This window comes from Podarcis liolepis (assembly GCF_965112155.1).
Source record: "Podarcis liolepis genome assembly, chromosome: 11".
Classification (NCBI taxonomy): Eukaryota; Metazoa; Chordata; class Lepidosauria; order Squamata; family Lacertidae; genus Podarcis; species Podarcis liolepis.
In genome coordinates, this window is record NC_139565.1 from 56972739 (window position 1) to 56992685 (window position 19947).

Here is a 19947-nt window from a genome sequence, read left to right on the forward strand (position 1 = left end):
GCAGGAGGATGAGGAGGGCACTTTCCCAAAGTCTCCATGCTCTAGCCTACAGCCCACCTCGAATGGTATCAGGACAGTTATATGTGATCCCATATGCTGAATGCTGTTTGCAAAAAAATGTTGAGGGGTGGACAAACTGCCTTTTTTCCACTCTCTGCATACCCTATAGCTTCTTGCTCACATGCTATAACCCTTTATATACATGAAATTTTCTGGACTCTTTTCTGTCCCGCTTTTGTTGCTCTGTAGCACAAGAGTGTCCCTCCAGATGGCATAATGCAATAACATTGGGGATGCATAGCGGAATAACGAATAAAGGAGAATGATGTATAGGATTGCTTCAATGGCATGTTGCTGAGCATTCTCACAGGGAAGGGCACTATTCTGTGATGGTACGGATTGTATATTTGCAGGGGGTTGCACTAAATGACCTTTTGGGTCCCTTCCAACTCTACAATTCTACGATCCAGCCCTCCTTTGCATCCCTGCCACCCTGGGCTGTGGGAACGATCAGGGATTAAATTGCCCTGAAGTGCCAAGAGCTCATTATCCAACTCTCACCTGCCCTGGCCAGCATGACTAATGGTGGAAGATGGTTAATGCTCAGAGAAGGACCATTGCTCATTGATACAGCATCTGCCTTGCTCCCAGGACGTTTCTGGGCACAATTCAAAGTGTTGGTCTGACCTTGAAAGCCCTAAATGGCCTCCGCCTAGTAGACCTGAAGGAGCGTCTCCACCCCCATCATTCTGCCCGGACACTGAGGTCCAGCGCCGAGGGCCTTCTGGTGGTTCCCTCCCTGCAAGAAGTGAGGTTACAGGGAAGCAGGCAGAGGGCCTTCTCGGTAGTGGTGTCCGCTCTGTGGAACGCCCTCCCAACTATCTGACTTTTAGAATTAAAAAAATTCCTTCCAGTAGCACCTTAGAGACCAACTAAGTTTGTTATTGGTATGAGCTTTCGTGGGCATACACACTTCTTCAGATACTTCAGATACTTCTTGCATGCACACGAAAGCTCATACCAATAACAAACTTAGTTGGCCTGTAAGGTGCTACTGGAAGGATTTTTAATATATTTTTTCGACTACAGTGGACCAACACGGCTACCTACCTGTGACTTTTAGAAGACATCTGAAGGCAGCCCTGTTTAGGGAAGTTTTTGATGTTTGATGTTTTATCGTGTTTTTTAATATTCTGTTGGGAACCACCCAGAGTGGCTGGGGAAACCTAGCCAGATGGGCAGTGTATAAATAACGTATTATTATTATTATTATTATTATTATTATTATTATTATTATTATTGTCTCTGGTTCAGTCCCTGGCATAGGGCTGGGAGAGAAACCCTGGAGAGATGCTGCTGTCATCCACTGTGGACAATATTGAGCCACATGGAGCAGTGCTGTGATTCAGCGCAAGCTTCCCGCGTTCCCTGCACACGAAACATTTCCCCCTTTCAAAACAGTGCGCCGTCTTGCGTTGTTGGCATTGCGGAGCCAACGCCCGTCCTCCACAAAAGGATTTAATGCCAGCCATTTGCCGTCCTGTGGAAGGAGGCACACAAGATGGTTCTAGGAAGATTCAGGCGGAGATAATGGCATGTTGCGTGGGCTGGAAACAAGAACGTCTAAAGGTGAGCCTTGCCGAACTCCCGGCGGTCCCTTTCCCACGAAACCGTTCTGCCCCGCCCTCCCCCAAAAGTAATCTAAAACAGAAGGCGTAAAGGGAGAGACGAGATGGCGACGATCGTAACAGGTTGATTCTAAGCACATTTACTTACAAATAAGCCCCATTGGTTTTAATGGAATTTGTTAAACGCTATAAAAAGATATGGAGGATTGCTGTCTCGAAGCCAACGCAGAGACGCAATTGGAATAATAAAGATGGCTTTGCTGGATGAGACTGAGGTGCCGCTAGGCTAGCAGGTTGTCTTGTTCCAACAGCAGCCGGCCAGATGGCTCCAGAAGCTTACAAGGAGGGCACTGCCAGGGGGCACCAGAGCTGTGCTTCTGGAGCCTGATTGCGGGGCAGTGGAGATGGGCAGAGGACATGGCTTTTAGGTTTTTGTTCCCAGAACGGAAGTTATGCCTAGCGGTGGAGCAAGCCGATCAGGCACCCGGGGCAGTGCACATGCCCTGTGCCCATGGGCAGTGCCAGCCAGGGCAGGAGTCTGCCTACCTCCTCCCACTCAGCCGCCCTACAGCTGAGGGGGAGGCAGCAGGCGGACCATTTGGGGCAGCATAGAGCCTGCGGGCACCCAACCCACCGTGTCACTCCCAGGAGAGACCCGTGGCTCGGGCACTCTGCAGGCCCCGCGGTGAGTGCCACCCACCATTTTGTCACCCCTCCCGTGGTGACACCCAGGGCAGACCGCCCCCACCAAACCCCTTTCCTCCGCCCCTGGTGATGGCCCCACTGCCAGAGCAGTATACATGGATGTGGGGAGCCCCACTTTACCCCATTAACAGTTCTTTATCACATTTATAACTCACTTTTTCCTCCTCAAAGGACACCTAGCCCCCCTTTTTTTTAAGATTAGAGGTAAAGGAAAAGGGACCCCTGACCAGTAAGTCCAGCCGTGACCGACTCTGGGGTTGCGGCACTCATCTCACTTTACTGGCCGAGGGAGCCGGCGTACAGCTTCTGGGTCATGTAGCTAGCATGACCAAACCGCTTCTGGTGAACCAGAGCAGAGCACAAAAATGCCGTTTACCTTCCCACCAGAGCGGTATCTATTTATCTACTTGCACTTTGACGTGCTTTCGAACTGCTAGGTGGGCAGGAGCAGGGACCGAGCAACGGGAGCTCACCCCATCGCGGGGATTCGAACCGCCGACCTTCTGATCGGCAAGTCCTAGGCTCTGTGGTTTAACCCACAGCGCCACCCACGTCCCTTTTGAAGATTAAAAATATCTAAAAGAATCACATACTCACATTTTAAGGTTATCAGGAAGAGTACAGTGGCATCTCTGGTCGCGAACGGGATCCGTTTCGGAGGCCCGTTCGCAACATGAGCAGAACGCTACCCGCAGCAGCGCGTCTGCACACGTGCGGGTTGCGATTCCCCGCTTCTGTGCATGCGCGTGATGTCATTTTGCGCATCAGCGCATGCGCAAGCGGCGAAACCCAGAAGTAACTCTTTCCGGTACTTCCGGGTCGCCGCGGGATGCAACTTGAAAAGACGTATCATGAAGCAAACGTAACCTGAGGTATGACTGTATCTTCTTTTCAACCATCAAATGTGTGGATAAACAGGAATACGAACTGGGCAAGAAGATGGACTCATAGAGATGGTCCCTCTGGTGGCCATTGATTGATTGATTGATTGATTGATTGATTGATTGATTGCATTTATATCACATCTTTTTCGACTAGCAGCTCAAGGTGGCAGATGTGGTTTTCCTGCTCCTCATTTAATTCCTGCAACATCCCTGTGTGGTAGGTCAGGCTCAGAGGCAGGGACTGGCCTAACATGACCCAGTGAGCTTCATGGCTGCCCAGGGGTGTGAACCCAGGTCCCAACCCCCAGCCAAAGTCCCTAACTAACGACACCAGGGCCACATTTGTTTCTGGACAACCTCACAAGGGCCACATGGATGATAAGGCTCTCAATGTCTACTAGTCAGCGCTGCTGGAGGCAGACTTTTTTGAGCCCTAGAGGCCATGTTAACCATTTGCACGTCCCCTTAAAAAAAAGAGGCTAACTTCAATTTTCAAAAGCAGATGTCTTTGTATGAATTATTTCAAGTGTGATGGAATCCTTCAAAGTCTAAAGTATGATCAGAAATTTATAAGCAAAATTTGTATCAAACTGTGCTCCTCAAAGGTCAGTACTGCACCCCTTTGAGGTCTGCGCCCGAGGCAGCTGCCTAGCTGGCCTAATAATAGCACCGGCCCCGTCCACAACGGGAGGCGAATGCTTCTGAAAACCAGTTGCCAGTTTTCCACAGGACTCTCAGACCCTCCAAGTGTCCCTATTTTCCAGGGACAGTCCTGGATTCACAGAAGCTGCCTTGGTTCCTGATTTGATCCCAGAATGTCCCGCTTTTCCTTAGGACATCCCTATTTTCATTGGAGAAATGTTGGAGAGTATGGAGTTACGCAGTGCTTTTCTTTCTCGGGGGACGCAGGGGGACGCATGCCCCTAAACGTTTTGCCAATCTTTGAACTTTTCTCCATTTACTGTATTTATTTTCCCCGATTTGAACTATAAAATGGTGATTTTCTTGAGTCAAAATGAGAGTACCCCTAAACATATATTTTTTTAAAAAGCTCTGGAGTTACGTGACCCCCAAGCCAAGGAGATACAACCTTTAGAAAACATCTGTAGGCAGCCTGGTATAGGGAAGTTTTTTAATGTTTAATGTTTTATTGTGTTTTTATATATGTTGGAAGCTGCTGAGAGTGGCTGGGGGTTAGTTGGTGGGGTATTATTGTTATTATTATTTATTATTATTGAATAAAAGGTAAAGGTACCCCTGATGTTAGGTCCAGCCGCGGACGACTCTGGGGTTGTGGCGCTCATCTTGCTTTATTGCCTGAGGGAGCCGACGTTTGTCCACAGACAGCTTCCGGGTCATGTGGCCAGCATGACTAAGCCGCTTCTGGTTAACCAGAGCAGCGCACGGAAACGCAGTTTACCTTCCAGAGTGGTACCTATTTATCTACTTGCACTTTGACGTGCTTTCGAACTGCTAGGTGGGCAGGAGCAGGGACCGAGCAACGGGAGCGCACCCCATCGCGGGGATTCGAACCGCCGATCTTCTGATCGGCAAGCCCTAGGCTCTGTGGCTTAACCCACAGCGCCACCCGCGTGAATAGGACATCCCTATTTTCATCGGAGAAATATTGGAAAGTATGCCGACAGCCCATCTACTCCAGCTTCCTGTTCTCACAGTGGCCAATCAGATGTCTGATCCAGTCTGTTATAGTGATTAGTTTAGAGTGTCAGACTAGAACTTGGGAAGCCATAATTCAAAGCCCCGCTCCGTCACGATACTCACTGGGTGACCTTGGGCTAGGAAAGTCTGCAACAGCCCTCTCCCTTCCTGGTGTTTCCAGAAACTTGTACGCAGAGGCATTCTGAAAGTTGGAGGTAGAACGCAGCCATCGCCACTAGCAACCACCGATTCTTTAAACTTGCCTCCCACCTTGCTTTGCAGGGAATCAGCACAGCTTGGCTACGATCCCAGTCACGTCCTCAGCCAAATCAACCACGCCAAATCTCCCCACAGCTTGCCCAGGACTCGCTGAGAGCTTCCCTTCCCTGAGTTATTCAAGGCTGCCATCGCTCCCTACCTCCGATGGGACTCAAGGACTCCTTGGTTATGGGACTGCAATTGCTCTTTCGATCCTGGCTCCAGCAACACCTCCTTCCCCCCATCACATGGGCTCAGACGAAGGACACAGCAGTGACAGGATGCAGAAGGGGTCAAGTGCGACCCTGAACATCTCAAGATTATTATTTTACTTAAGGTTCAGTTAGGAAGCGATGGAAAAGGCCCCTTGCGGCCAGAGATCCATTAGGAGCAGGTGCCTAAAACAGGAGTCAGCAAACTTTTCCAGCAGGGGGCTGGTCCACTGTCCCTCAGACCTTGTGGGGGGCCAGTCTATATTTGGGGGGGGTGAACGAATTCCTATGCCCCACAAATAACCCAGAGATGCATTTTAAATAAAAGCACACATTCTACTCATGTAAAAACACGCTGATTCCTGGACCGTCCATGGGGCAGGTTGAGAAGGCAATTGGGCCGCATTCGGCCCCTGGGCCTTAGGTTGCCTACCCCTGATTTAAGAAATATGGCATATCAAGTGCCTGTTATCTTGTGTCCACTGGTCTCTAGTTGGCCTCTTGCGACTCTGGTCACTGCCACCATTCCCAGAATGCATTGTTTTGGGAAACGGCTTTTTTTCAGCTGGAACTCCCCAGAACTCAGTTCCGGCACCTCTCAAGACATTTTTCTGCCTGAGGCAGAGCAGAAAATGGTCCCTTCCCCCACAGGTCAAACTATCCAAAGCCACCCAAGTGTTTTGGGCACCTGAGGCAGGAAATCCCACAAGCACCCATCCCGCTCCCTAGCAGTAAAATTACAATATCAAACCAAATTTGCCGCCATTTCGTGACATCCAATATCTGCCGGCTTGAGGCAGCCGCCTCATTCAGCCTTATGGAAGTGCCGGCCCTGCCTTTCTCTGATTTGTCATAGCAGGTTGCAAAGAAGGTCTGTTGGATTGACACCACAGAAATAGCATCCACAAAGACCACAATGAGATCACCCTACTGACACCAGGAGTTCTCGGTTCAGGGTGCAATGGAGCTCTGATTTGGTGGTCCTTGTTCTTGTTTGCAAGGACAGAGGTGAATGCGCATTGGAGATGTGAACTTAACGCAAAGCAAGAAATAAAAACAACCACCACACAGAACAGTGAGCAAACCTAATCTCTGTACCAAGGAAAACTCCTGGCTTATATACAACCGGGCATAATATTTGCATAATGGTTATTATTTTTCTGGTAATCATTGAGGACAAAGCAGGATATTAATACTGCTGTGATGACAAACACGACCTGCTCTGCATTTTCACCAGAGATGGCCCAGATCAGGGGTCAGCAAACTTTTTCAGCAGGGGGCCGCTCCACTGTCCCTCAGACCTTGTGGGGGGCCGGACTATATTTTGGAAAAAAAAATAATGAATGAATTCCTATGCCCCACAAATAACCCAGAGATGCATTGTAAATAAAAGGACACGTTGTACTCAAGTAAAAACATGCTGATTTCCGGACCATCTGCGGACCGGATTTAGAAGGCGATTGGGCTGGATCCGGCCCCCCAGATTTAGTTTGCCTACCCATGTCCCAGATGCTTGCAAAACTTCCTTGGCCCTTTCAAGGGATAGAAACAACTGCTTTTTCAAAAAGAAACAGCTGCACATTGTGGTGCTGCTTGCCGAACCCAATATAAAATGCCGCATTTGTGCGATGTGCTTGTACACTAGTGGAACCCTGCACACAGCGCTGAGCAGAATGAAATCCAGAGCCCCTGTTTGGGACTGAAGTGCTAAGAAAAAAAGAAGTCCCTTCGGCTACAATCCTATACACACTTACCTGGGAGTAAGCCCTGCTGAACTCAGTGGGACTTACCTCTGAGTAGACACGGATCGGATTGCACTGTGAAGTCCCATTGAGCTCAGTAGGGCTTACTTCCGAGTAGGCGTCGCATGGGATTGCATCATCAAAGAGGGCTCCAGGTCTGTTCCTCAGAGGACCAAGCACGGAGATTTCATCTCTGCTCAAGATCCACTTCTCAGGTCCTCCACCTGATCAAGAATATCCATTGAATAGGATGAGTCTCCCATTTTAGAGAACACTCCAGGTGCTGGCATGTGACATAAGGCAGACTAAAGATCCCATATATTTCCTTTTTTAAAAGAAAGGAAGAAATCAGGACATGCCACTAGAGCCCCTTTTGCACAGTTGACCTACGATGGGTATTTCTTCTATTTTGCAACAGACAGTTCTCTATTTGAAGGCCTGCCCAGTCCGAGTCTGGTTTCAAGTCAAAGAACATGGTACGTGGGGATATCAAAGACTCTGAAGTGCAAGTATCCTTTAAACACCTTCCAATCCCTGTCTATCTTCTCTTTTGAGATCCTTCCAATTTCTCCCATTGTTTTGGATATATTGCAAAACCATACTGAAAAATCAGAACTCCTATTAGAATAAACAAGTTCCGTTTTAAATACTGAAATACTAAATAAGAAGGATAACAATGTGTAATAGAAAAAAGAAGCATGACATTAGGTTAAAGGTGTGTGAAAGAAAGTAATAGAAGTGGAAAGAAATTGCAGTTGAGTAGATTGGAAGTCTAACACAAAGGTGGGGTGAGGGGTGGTGGATGGTGATGGGAAAAGGAATTATCTGTGGGATTGAGTGTAGGTATGTTTGAACATTTTTAAGGATTGTATGAAATGTATGTTTGTATGCTTGTATATTTGCAATATGTGTGTATTAATGCTGAATTATTTTAATAATAAAATATTTTCCAAAATAAAATAAAATAAAATAATAACAATAAAAAAAAGAGTCTCGTGCTGTACCGACTGGATAGCGGACTGAGCTGGGACACAGGTCACCGAGTCAATGTCTTCGCCACCATGTCAACCTGCATTTATATCCACAGTGGAACCTTGGTTCTCGAACTTAATCCATTCTGGAAGTCCGTTCGACTCCCCCAAACTGTTCGAAAACCAAGGCGCGGCTTCCGATTGGCTGCAGGAGCTTCCTGAACTCAGGCAGAAGTGACATCAAATGTTCGGCTTCCGAAAAACATTCAAAAGCTGGAACACTTACTTCCCAAGTTTTCGGCATTCGGGAGCCGATTTATTCGTCAACGAAGCTGTTCAAGAACCAGGGTACCACTGTACTTGAATTGCAGTAATCATTCCCAAAAGTGCGTATACACACCCAAATTAGCAAATGCTAATTTTATGCAAATCTGTCCTCTCTTTTGTCCTTTTTTTCTGGCCATCCATACGTGGCCACTGTAGGTTGACCTGGATTGAAGATGCTCAAGAATTCTGTTTGCAGAGGTCTGACTCATTTCGACAGTGTTCACAAGGCTATGCTCCCTGCGCAATGTGCCCTATATCTGTCAGACTTAACCCAGCCTAGGGTAATGTGAGTGCTCAGACAACATGATTTATTTTTTTTAAAGGAACAACAACAATCGCATTATGTTAAAAAAGGCAACACCTACAACCCTTGTTCGGAAAACAACCGTGCCAGCTTGTTATTAGGCGGGCCTTGGTTTGCTGACATTGCATTATTTGTTCTAAATGGAGGTTTTGGGGAGACTTTAAAATAAGGAAGCAAAAAGCAAGGAAAGCACATAGAATTGGGCTTCAATTGCCAGTAGGGACAAGGAAATAGTCAGAGATACGGATCCAGTGATCCTAGACACACTTACCTGCGTGTAAAGTCCATTGTGTGCAGCGGGACCAACAGTGCAATCCTATCCATGTCTTCTCAGACACATGTCCCATTCAGTTCTATGGGACTTCCTTCCAAGCAGGGAATAGGATTGCAGCCAGAGTAAACATGCATAGCACAATGTTGCTGTTAGTTTCTGAACATCTGGCAGACCCACACACATTTCCAACCGTCAACCACAAGGACAACATGTCCGCTTGTTTAAAACGAACCTCAGGGTGCCATGTTCTTCCACATTGAACTGAACACATGGACAAAGGAATACCACCAGCTCTGCCTCCAGAATTATCCCTCATCAACCACGCTTAGTACATCCTGGAGACCCTCAGGTGTGTGTTGGTGGGACCTGGCTAGGTTAAGGTGCCCCAGATAGATAGATAGATAGATAGATAGATAGATAGATAGACTCCAGAAAACCTAATATGGTGTGAGCGTTCATGCCCACAGCAGGGGCAGAGATCTGTGCTTGTCAAGACATTTCACACTGAGTGTCAACGAAACAAAAGAAGGAGGGGAAACCGGAATATCCACGACTTGTGGGAGGTCAGTTGCAGATGCATTCAATGAATGATGTGAACTATGGAGGCCTCGGGTTGTTTAATGGCGAGATGTGGCAGAGATACACCTGTGCTCTCCTAAGAATGTGCTTCTGGCGAGACAGGTCAGCCGTGGTACTCAGATGACAAATGACTTAGCATGACTTCCTATTAACCAAGCAGCTTTCCCGGCCTTATTAAGAGCACTGAAACTCTCCCCCAGCTGCAGCAAAGGAACGGTTTTGATCTGCGTGGGCATTAATCTCTAGGACCAGATCTGGTGGAGGGTTATCTGTTGATGCAGCGAAACTGCTGCTATCTGAACAAAAGCCGGAGTCGAGTGAGGTGGGGTGGGGTGGGGAGAAGCGTGGGGTGGGGAGCAGCTGTCGTAGTCTTATATATTTCCCTCTGGCCGGAGCCAGGAACCAGATACCTCTGGCGAGGTGGGTGGCTTGTGTTTACGGCCTCTCATTCCCCAAAGGAAAATCAAAATGGTTATATTGTGGGAGGGTGGGGAGAAAGGCAGAAGGGGGAGAGAAAGGGAAGGAAGGGGGAGGGATTAAAAAAAAAATCACATCATCAAAGGATGGCCAGCCTCATCCACACACACACACACACACACACACACACACACACACACGGCTTTGCAAAAGGCATGCACCTAGAGATATTTCTTTCTTCCATGCAAGCTAGCACAGCCTGGCTCTGGTTTTGTTTTTTTTATATATATATTTAAAAAAAACGTGTGGTAATAAGATGGATGTGTGTCACAGCAAACAGCTAAGCTGCCAGGCCTGGCTTAGGACAGTGTCAAGAACAAAGGCCTAAAGAGCATTCACTACGTTCGGAAGGAGGAGGGGGGAGAGGAGAAGCAATATGTCGGATGTGTCTTGCGTATGGTCAAACAAGGAGGAAGGCAATGACCAAACGATTGACTAAGGATATACATGGGGGAAGGTGCATGAAGCAGGAAGGATGGAGCCAACAGGAAAGGGGCTTGGCCACCTGCCCCCCCCCCAAACTGGGACGCCTCCTACAAAGATGATTATTTTCTCCACTTGGTCTTATATCTCCTTTCTCCGCCCCTCCCTCTCCAAAACCATTGGCGCGGTCTCGAACGTTTTAACACAAACTGGATTTATTCTTCGCCCCACCTGAATGAAAGATGATGGGAGAGGGGTGAACCCAACGACCTTTTACTTTCTCTTCCCTGCCCCCCCCCTCCTTCCTGGTTTTGTTTAGGGGAGACTGAGGTTCGGCTTTCTTTTGTCTAGCTCTTCGTTCTCTCCCGGCACGTAGGCAGTGGAAGACGGGACCAAGGTGTTACATAAGGGTGCTCCCTTAACCATGGCTGCCGGTTTGGGGCATAATCCCCCAGGACTGCAATCCTGCACAGACTTACCTGAGAGTAAGCCCTGCTGGAAACAGGCGGGGCTTACTCCCAAGTAGGCATGAATCAGATTGAACCGCAAATAGGTTTTTTTGGGGGAGGGGGGTGTTCCTTGGCCCCTGCTCTGCACATGTATGTGTTGCATGGATGTACACACGCACAGAAACACACACACACAAAGACAGTTGTCTAAAGGCTGGTTCATTGATAAACAGAGGGAGAAAGAAGGTAGAATGGGTATCTAGTTTGGTTGTGAGTCACTTTGGTTTTGCCCTGGGCAAGATAATCGTTTAAAGGTCTATCTAGTGCTTATTCTTTCAGAGTCTTGCAAGGACCTTTGGCTGTGAGTGGCGTATGGCCAGGGGGAGAATTTAACGTCTTAAGGGATCCATTTGCAACCCACACCTGTCCACCCCCCACTTCCATTCCCACCCCTCCGTCTTCCCAAGGTCATCCTTAGCTACAAACAACTAAAGGTTTTTTACCTACAGGAATGAACATGCATCCTCAAACTCAAAAGGAAGGCTCGTGAAGAGGACGGAGATACTTTTTTAAAAAAATAAGTGGCTATTTGTCAATATATATCTAATTTTCTCTCTCTCCACAGCCCCATCCACTTTGGTGTCATTGTTCACACCGATTAGCAACCTGGTGTGATGTTCCGCACATAAACCTCTCCTTGGGATTTCGCAGCAGCTAGCAAGCTTCTCCTGCGTTTAACATTTTTGGACTTTTCGCCAGTGTGTGAATTTACATGCACACCTCTCTACATTTTCATCTTGGGCGCTCTGAGGACCAGCCTTTTGCCAACTTGGCACCCTCCAGATGTTGGGACACCTGGCCGGGGGACGGGGCAGCTTGGCAAAAGGTTGGCGCACCTCAATTAGAGAGTCATCTCCACCTAGGGAGGGGAAAGATAATATAGGATGTGTATCTAGAGAGAAAAAGAGAAAGAGAGAGAGAGAGAGAGAGTTGGTATTCACAGGTTATAGAATGCTTGAAGGTAGATATGGGAGAAAGAACATTCATACTCTCTACTCCGCCCCCTCCAACCCAATATTGGTGGCGCTCCCCCCTCCCAGAGAAAAAAAGATCCATTCACTCAAATGGGGGAGGAGGTGGGGGTGGAGAAGCGGGGGCGGGAGAGGGGGGAGATAATCTAAAACAGCAGGAATACAACAGTAAATGGGGTGGGGGACAGCAATAGAAAAAGCACACTAGGTTAATATAGGAAAACTAGTTTCTTTATTGAGAGATTGTATATTAGTATTAGTGGAACTGTGTTGTAACAATGTTGTCATGCACACAATACAAAAGGCAACAGGGGCCCACCATGCCGTGGAAGGGCAACAGAACGGAAGCGGCATACAATGAATAAGATGTATCAGCTACTGCACATTACATTTCAGCGGGGTATGTCTCTACGGAGAGAGATTTTACATCAGAAAAAACTAGGTAATGTAAAAAAATACAGACCATGCTTCAAGTTTTAGTACAAGAAAAAAGGTGGAAGAAATACACAACCAAAGGATATCTGAATACAGAAAAAAATTTACCCACAAAATAAGAACAGGAAGTAAAAAATTCAGCACAGCAGAGAGAAATGTTATCCCTGTTGAATGGAAAACCATTTTGCTAAGCAAGCATTCCACTTTCCTCTGTTTTTTTGTTTTTTTCTTCTCTCTTTCCTCCTTTTCGTTAGTTTGCATGTTTTGGTTCCCCGCCCCCCTGGGCTGTTCCAAAAGAGAAGGATTGGATCCAAATTGCCACCCAATAGGGGTGTTTTTTTTGTGTGTGTGTTTAAATGGTGCATGTATGGGGGAATGTTTTGTGTTACATTAAAGACATGGGACACATCGGTTTTTGTTAGGGAGTTTTGTGGGTGCTGAGTGGGGTTCAGGTTGCAAAGGGAACAGATGGAGGTCAACTGTTGGGAAGGGAGGAATTTGGGTGAGGAGAGAGAGGTGTGCGAGTCTGTGAGAGTGTATCTATGTGTAATTTACAACGAGCTCCCAAAGTAAAGAAGGTGTTCATTCGCAGAGCCTTTTTGGCAGATGATTGGGGGGGGGGTTGTGTTTGTTTGTTTGTTTGTTTGTTTAATTTGCAAGGGTTTCTTTTTCTTTTGTAAGAAATTCAAAGCCAAAGTCAATTTGCCTCGGAAACCAAGATCGAATACAAGAACAGAGGTTAGGGCGGAGATTTGGGTGGCAAGGGGAGCAAAAAACCCCAAGAAATTGTCCTCCACCCAACTGAAGCAAAATGAATCCACTTAACAGGAATTTACAGTGCAAATGTACTCAGCTAAACAGGATGAAGATACAAAAATGGCGTTATAAAACTAGAGCTATATTGGAAAATGGCCTGTTTCCCCAACACCACCCCTTCTAGACTACTACAATGACAGCTAAAGAGAAACAGGTTTGAGCATACAGTCTGTCTACCATATTCTTTCTTTCCTTTTTCTTTTCACAGGAAGATTGGTGGTTTAAGACTTCAGCTTTAAGCCTCAGTATCCTCTGTCAGAAAGTCCTGGATGGTTTTTAGCAGGGGCAAATACCACCTAACCCAGAACCTTAGTTCCTCAGTGGGTGTGTTTGGAAGCCAATGAGACCCAAAGAGAGGTGAAATCTATTGTTCCTGGCGCTTCTCCCCAGAGGCAAAGAACACAAGCAAAATTTTCCCCCTTTCTCCCAGATGACACCTGAATTTGAAATTACAGCCTGCTGGCTCTTTATTTATTTTTTAAGGAAACCATAATCGTTGAGGAAGAAGCTCTTGGCTACATCACTATCATATTTTGCAGAGAAGCATAATTTTTGGAAGTGATCAAACAGTGCCTTCTCTCTCTCTCTTTGCTTTTAAAATAAATAAATAATCCTTTGCATTTTCAAGTCATGCAAGGATAACTGAGCAGGCAAGGGAGGGAGGTAGCATTCCGGCTTTAAAATATCATCAGCTCCTCCTCCCAGCAGCCGACAACCCCCCCACCCCTGTTTTGCAGCAACGCCACCACCACCACCGAAAGAGGATACTTCAGCTTAAAAGGCCAGTGCAGTTCCTCAGATGGATACAGGAAATGGTTAAAGAAGGGGGTGGGGGGTGTCAACATTAGAGCTAAAATGCAGAGGCAGAAAACTACAAGGCAACGGAAGGGGCAGCAGGTTGACCATTCACTGATCTACACGATGAGGAAACAAAATAAATTTGGAAACAAACAAAGAAAGAAAAAGATTTGGATCAATGCAAAAAAAATGTCGCCATCCCATCATCATCATCACCACCACCAACACCACACCAGAAGAGGCTGCAATTAAAGGAAACAGAGATGCCACCATGTGCGGAAACTAAGCTGTTATGTACATACACATGTACAGTGGGGGGGCGGGGAGGGAGGGGCAAAGGGGAGGAAAGGCAAAAGCAGCAGAATGAGGGATGTGCGAGGCTGGGGGGGGGGCGGATGCTGATGCCTGTTTCGACCCGGTGTCTTGGAAGCCCACTTTTTTTACACCCTCCATCTCCTCACCTGTGTTTCGCAGAGATCAGGATTTGAGCCTAGGAATGATGAAGCCCAAAGAGATTTGGGTGGCAGGTGGGGTAGCTACTGAAACCCACAGGTCTCAGGAGCACAATGGCAGGAGTCTCGCCTTAGGGTCTTAGACTCTTTTTCTTATGGGGGGGGTGTTTCTATTAACTGTCCACACCTCACTGATGGATCGCATCTTAGCGGAGATGAGCAGAATGCCTTGGCTTAGCAGGAAAACGGGCTATATTATTTAGTCGCTTTAATTAAACTGGAAGATTTTGTTGCCGTTGTTCTATCCTAGGGGTTCGATCAGCCGTGAGCCACAGAAGGGGAGGAGGCAGGCATGGTGGAAAAAGGAGATTATATAGTTAAGGCAAGAATGGCTCTCAGAGAAAGGGGGTGCGGGGAAGGAATCAGCCATGACATCTAAATGCATCCTCAATTTGATTGAAAGAAAATACATGGAATGGAGGAGGACAAATCGTTCCAAAAAAAAAAAAAAAAGAAGAAGAAGAAAAAGGAAGCAGAGGATTCAAAACCATTGTCTGTGACGGCTATATAGGAATGGGAGGGAAGAGGGAAGCTTGGAGGATATGTGCAATGGCCATATACACATCCCATATTAAATTCAAATCCAGAGATGGAAAATAATTGCTGTTAATTTGGATTTCGGTATAGGAAACCGGGGTGCATCTCAAATCGAAAGACACACACTGCTCTGTGAATATTTCAGGGCTGGGTATTAGAAACTGCTCAAATGTCATAAGAAAAGTGGGGTGTTTGGTGTGGGAATGCACAGACACCTATGTCAAACCTCACAAAAAAGAGAGGGGCAGGGCTGGGTTGGAGGGTTCCCAAAACCCCTCAAAAAGGATTAAAATCCACTGGATAAGTATATTTGGGGGGAGGGAGAAGACAAAAGAGGCTGAACAGAGTTCACCAGAAGGCAGAGCGAGGGATGAAACCAGCTGGCCTCGCCATGAGCTCATAATTTGCTTTTCGTTTTATAGGGGCTTGGGATCACATATAAGGCAATTACTTTAAAAATAATAAAATAAAAATACACACACACAAACACACACACACACCCAAAAAAAAGCCCCCAAAAATCCTGGATCCTAGATTTATATCCTATGGGCATCAAGCAAAACCCTCCAATTTCCGACCACACCAACCACCATGTAAAGTTCCCTACAATCTGCATATATAGAAAGGGGCAGTTTAGTGTTCCTCGCAGGCATGGATCTATATTTGTCAGGTGGGAAGGGGAGGGAGAAGAAAGGGGAGGGGCTCGCCAGAATATATAAAATGGAGTTAACTGGACATTGGTGGGGGTGGGATATACATTATTCTACATAAAAGGCGAGATCGCTCTGAAATACAACCCAAGATCTCTAAAGAATAACACAAGACTGTTTCTCAAAACAAAACGCTTCGATCCACTTAGAGATTTCCCTCCGTGCCATCTCCGACCCTGGTCCATTTTCCTTCCTACTAATGGGGTATCCCCCCACCTGCGCTCTCTCGCACACAATCCCCTACGTCCCTTCCCGGTTCGTGCCCTCCCTCTCCCTCTCCCCCGAATTTCGCCTCTTCTTTCATTCCCTCGCCCCCTCCGGCTCCTCTTTCTTCCCACCGCTTCTCCATCTCTTTCTCTAATCTCCCCCCGCGCCCCGATTCCTTACAGACTGCTCCCTTTCCTTGCGCTTCTTGGGTCCCCCGACACCACTAGGGGATGCTGCCCTCCTCTGTCCCCCTTTCTCAAATGCCCTACACTTGCTCTGCTCTCCACCCCCCCCCAGCTCCCTCCCCGCTTTCACACACTCACACACACACCTCTTCCCCTTCGCCTCTCTGCCAATTGTATGTAAGAAGGCATCACAACCAGTGGCTTCCATTGCAACCATCACCAAACCATCCAGGTCATTTGGGGGGGAGGGAAGGGGGGGTTGCTCTCTCCTCATCCCTATAGCCGCCCCTCCACCTCCCCCCAAACCCCAACCCCACCAGAAAATGCACAGATAAAGAGATACCTCTGTTTCGCACAGAGCCAAACACTGGAAGAACAAGATAGCCGACGTGTACCAAAACCATCTTGGCCAGCTGCTGTGGTCCCCTGGCGCTGCAACTATCCCTCGGTGGTGATGGTGGTGGTGGCGGCGGCGGCGGTCCTCCTCCTTCTCCTTTTCGGTGGCGATGGTGATGGTTTTGGCAGTGCTGGCGTCTGCTGTTTCTGGAGAGGTTGGTGCTGCTGCTGCTGCTGCGGGCTAGAGTAAGACAGATGGCCCATGGAAATGGTCCCTTCCCAGTGCCCTGTATACATTCAAATGGAGAGCTGAGGCTCGCAGCTGCCTGGCGCACAAAGGGAATCGCAGCCAATGGGAGGGAGGCCTTGCGCGGGTGCCTTTTGCGCCTCTCTCCCCTCCTCCTCCCCGCGCGCGCTTTCTCCCCTCCCCTCTCCTCCCTTTATATGGTCTCCAGCCCTGGCAAGGAGGAGGCCCAATCAGGAGGGGGGTGGGGGTGGGCTGCTGCTTACCCTGGGGTCCCTCCCTCCCTCTCTCTCTCTCTCTCTTTCTCCTTCCCTCTCTCTCTCTTTCCCTCCCTCTCCCCTCCCACCAAAGAAGGAGATCGCGCAGCAATTGGAGGCAGGGCTTTTGCAAGAAGGCTGGGTTTCAAGCAGGGGCGCGCGCGCGCACGCACACACGCGCGCAACCGGGAGGATGGAGAAACAGGAAGCCCGAAGGAGGGAGGCGCGTCCGGGGGGGGGGACACACGCGCGCCCCCGAGCGCGCACCGTCCAGGGCACACAAAAGGGGCGAGCGAGGGAGCGATGGCCAGAGCCCCACGTGGGAGCCGGGAGAGGCGCAGCAGCGGAGGCTGGCGCTTGGGGAGAAGGCAGATGTGCAGGGCGCACGGGGAGAATGTTGCGCGCGCAGGTTACAGATGCGCCGGGCATTTTTATTCTTTTTTTACTTTTTGGCGACGGGACAGCAGTTGTGTCTTTCGCTACGACGCAACAGGCTTTGAAATCTAGGCAGCTTTAAAAAAAACAAAACAAAACAAAAATCTTGGGGAATTTTCCCTCCAGGAAGATATTTTCTCGAAATGTGCCAAGCGGGATACTTTGATTTCTTTGGTAATTGTTTTGCCACCTGGTGTTAGTCGTCCTCGACCCCGATTTCTCTCTCTGTCGTCCTTCCTTTTACAGTGGTACCTCGGGTTACATATGCTTCAGGTTACATACACTTCAGGTTACAGACTCCGCTAACCCACAAACTTTGCTTCAGGATGAGAACAGAAATCATGGTCCGGGGGCGCGGCAGCAGCAGCGGGAGGCCCCATTAGCTAAAGTGGTGCTTCAGGTTAAGAACAGTTTCAGGTTAAGAACGGACCTCCGGAACAAATTAAGTACCAGTACTTAACCCAAGGTACCACTGTATATACCACCTTTCCTCCAAAGGTGCGCAAGGTGGGATGCCTAGTTTTCCTATTTTATTCTTACAGCGACCCTGTGAGGTAGGTTAGGCTGAGAGGCCACCTAGAGGGTTTCGTGGCTGAGGTGGGATGTGAACCCTGGACTCCTAAGGTCCTAGTCTGACAACAGAGGTGCCAACTTGAATACAATTGGAGGGGCGAGGTAAGCCCCACCTCGCATAACTGATCACAAGATGTGGTCCATGTATAGCATTTGAATGGCAATGCCCATTGACTTGTGGGGGGGGGCAGACTAAAGTTACCAGATTTTTTTCAATGAATCTGGGAACACTTAAAAAAAAATATATTAAAAAATATATAGATTGTTGTTTTGAAAAGAGAATAAAAAGTTATTACAAAAAAATAAGAAGTAATATCTTCTCTTTTGTGGTATTCTCTGTCGCGCAGCCTTCCTCTGGGTCCTGGCCTGCTCTCTTGGGGTGCTAGCCACCATGGAGGTAGGCTTGGGTCAGGCCTGGGCTTGGCCACGTGTCCTTGCCCTCCCAATCCTCTCCTACCTCTCAGTGGCGGCGGCAGCAGCAGCGCAGCAAAGTCAGGGCTTCTTTCTTTTTTCTCATTCTTCTTTCTCTCTCTTCATTCTCCTCTCCCTTTCCTTTTGCGTTGGCTCTGGGTTTTCCTGGCCCTGGAGCGTCTCTGGGCAGTCGGCCGGGTGGCTGGGTGCTCTTGCTCCCATCTTGGTTTGGGTCGCAGGGGGAAGGGGTCAGCGGCTCCCCCAGTTGATGCGTTGGGCGTCCCCGATTCCCCTTTGGTAGTGGCAGCAGCGGCGGCAGTCTCAGCAGCCCAGAGGCAGCCTAGTAGTGCAGTTGGCTCTGGCTGGCTTCAGGAGCTGCTCGCTGTCGTGGCACCCGCCATTTTGCCTTGTCCCCATATGATGTGTCTTGTGCCGTTGAACCAATCACACAACATCCATTCTTTATTAATAAATCTACATCACTTAAAATATAAATCCAGGGACATTAAATGAAATCCGGGGACATTCCAGGGATTTTGTCAGGGGACAGATTTGTAAATCCGGGGACTGCCCCTGGGAAACGGGGACGTCTGGTAACCATACCCCAGACCCCTCAAATATTTTAGGGGAGCCAAGGCTCTGAGAGCGACCATCTGAAAGTTTTCTTGAAACTGTGTGCTGTTCCTTTAAAGGGCAATGGTATGGGAGTGACACAGGGAGAGGCCTAAGGGGTTATCTTTTATGTAACGCCTACTGAGTGTTATGAAAAGTGAAAGGCACTGGTGTTTTGTTTTGTTTCACTTTGCAGTTTGTAGAAGAGGAGTTTAGTTTGTATCCTCTCGGCTGCCTTCCTCTGCACACTGTTCCAGCTTCTCAATATCCTTCTCAAGACTGGTTTCCTTTACGAATTGCTTGCTATGAAACATCTCAAAGCAATAAAAGCATATATAAAACAATTGCATGCGCGCACACACAATTAAAACATCTGTGAATATAGGGGTGGGGTTTGGGGATCCAAAGGGTGTATAATTATAATTTGTCTTTTTCTTTTTATTCTGTTTTGTTATCAGTATGAAAAGTGGGGAATTCGTGGAAGGGAATTTGGGTCGACTTTAGAAAAAAGGATTTAAGAATGAGTATTGAGGTATAAATTTTGAGGTTTATAAGATAAAATTGGTTTTTTAAAATGAATTAAGTATAAAAAGGTTAAAAACTGGGGATAAGAACTTGTTGAATTTACAACTTGAATTGGAATATAAGAAGGGGAGGTGCAGGGAAGTCAGGGAAATATGTTATAGAAAATAAGGATTGTAAACTGTATATGTTTTTATTTTTTATTTTTATTTTTATTTTTTATTTTTGCCTTTTTCTTTTTAAAATGGAAAATTCTTAATAAATATTTATTTAAAAAAACAAAAAACATCTGCGAATAAAAAAGCAATTTCAAGTTTAGGGCAGATACCTAGTGGGATAAAAACATGCCCTTTGCCGAAGGCATTCCGCGAGAAGAGAGCATGCATTACCAAAAAGGGCACAGATATGCACAATATCTGAATATATTAATTTAT

At 47.5% G+C, this 19947-nt stretch overlaps 1 protein-coding gene across 2 annotated transcripts in view; it reads right to left on the minus strand.

Moving 5' to 3' along the window:
• Positions 1-17030, minus strand: part of ARK2C (arkadia (RNF111) C-terminal like ring finger ubiquitin ligase 2C) — a 74432-nt gene extending 57402 nt beyond the window's left edge. The window contains exon 1 of one of the 2 annotated variants that reach the window (XM_083466144.1): positions 16467-17030. In XM_083466144.1, coding sequence (XP_083322270.1) covers positions 16467-16527 — 61 coding nt within the window. In that variant the 5' untranslated portion in view covers positions 16528-17030. The remainder of the gene's footprint in view (positions 1-16466) is intronic. The other variant, XM_083466145.1, reaches the window with a different exon arrangement.
• Positions 17031-19947: the final 2917 nt, after the last annotated feature.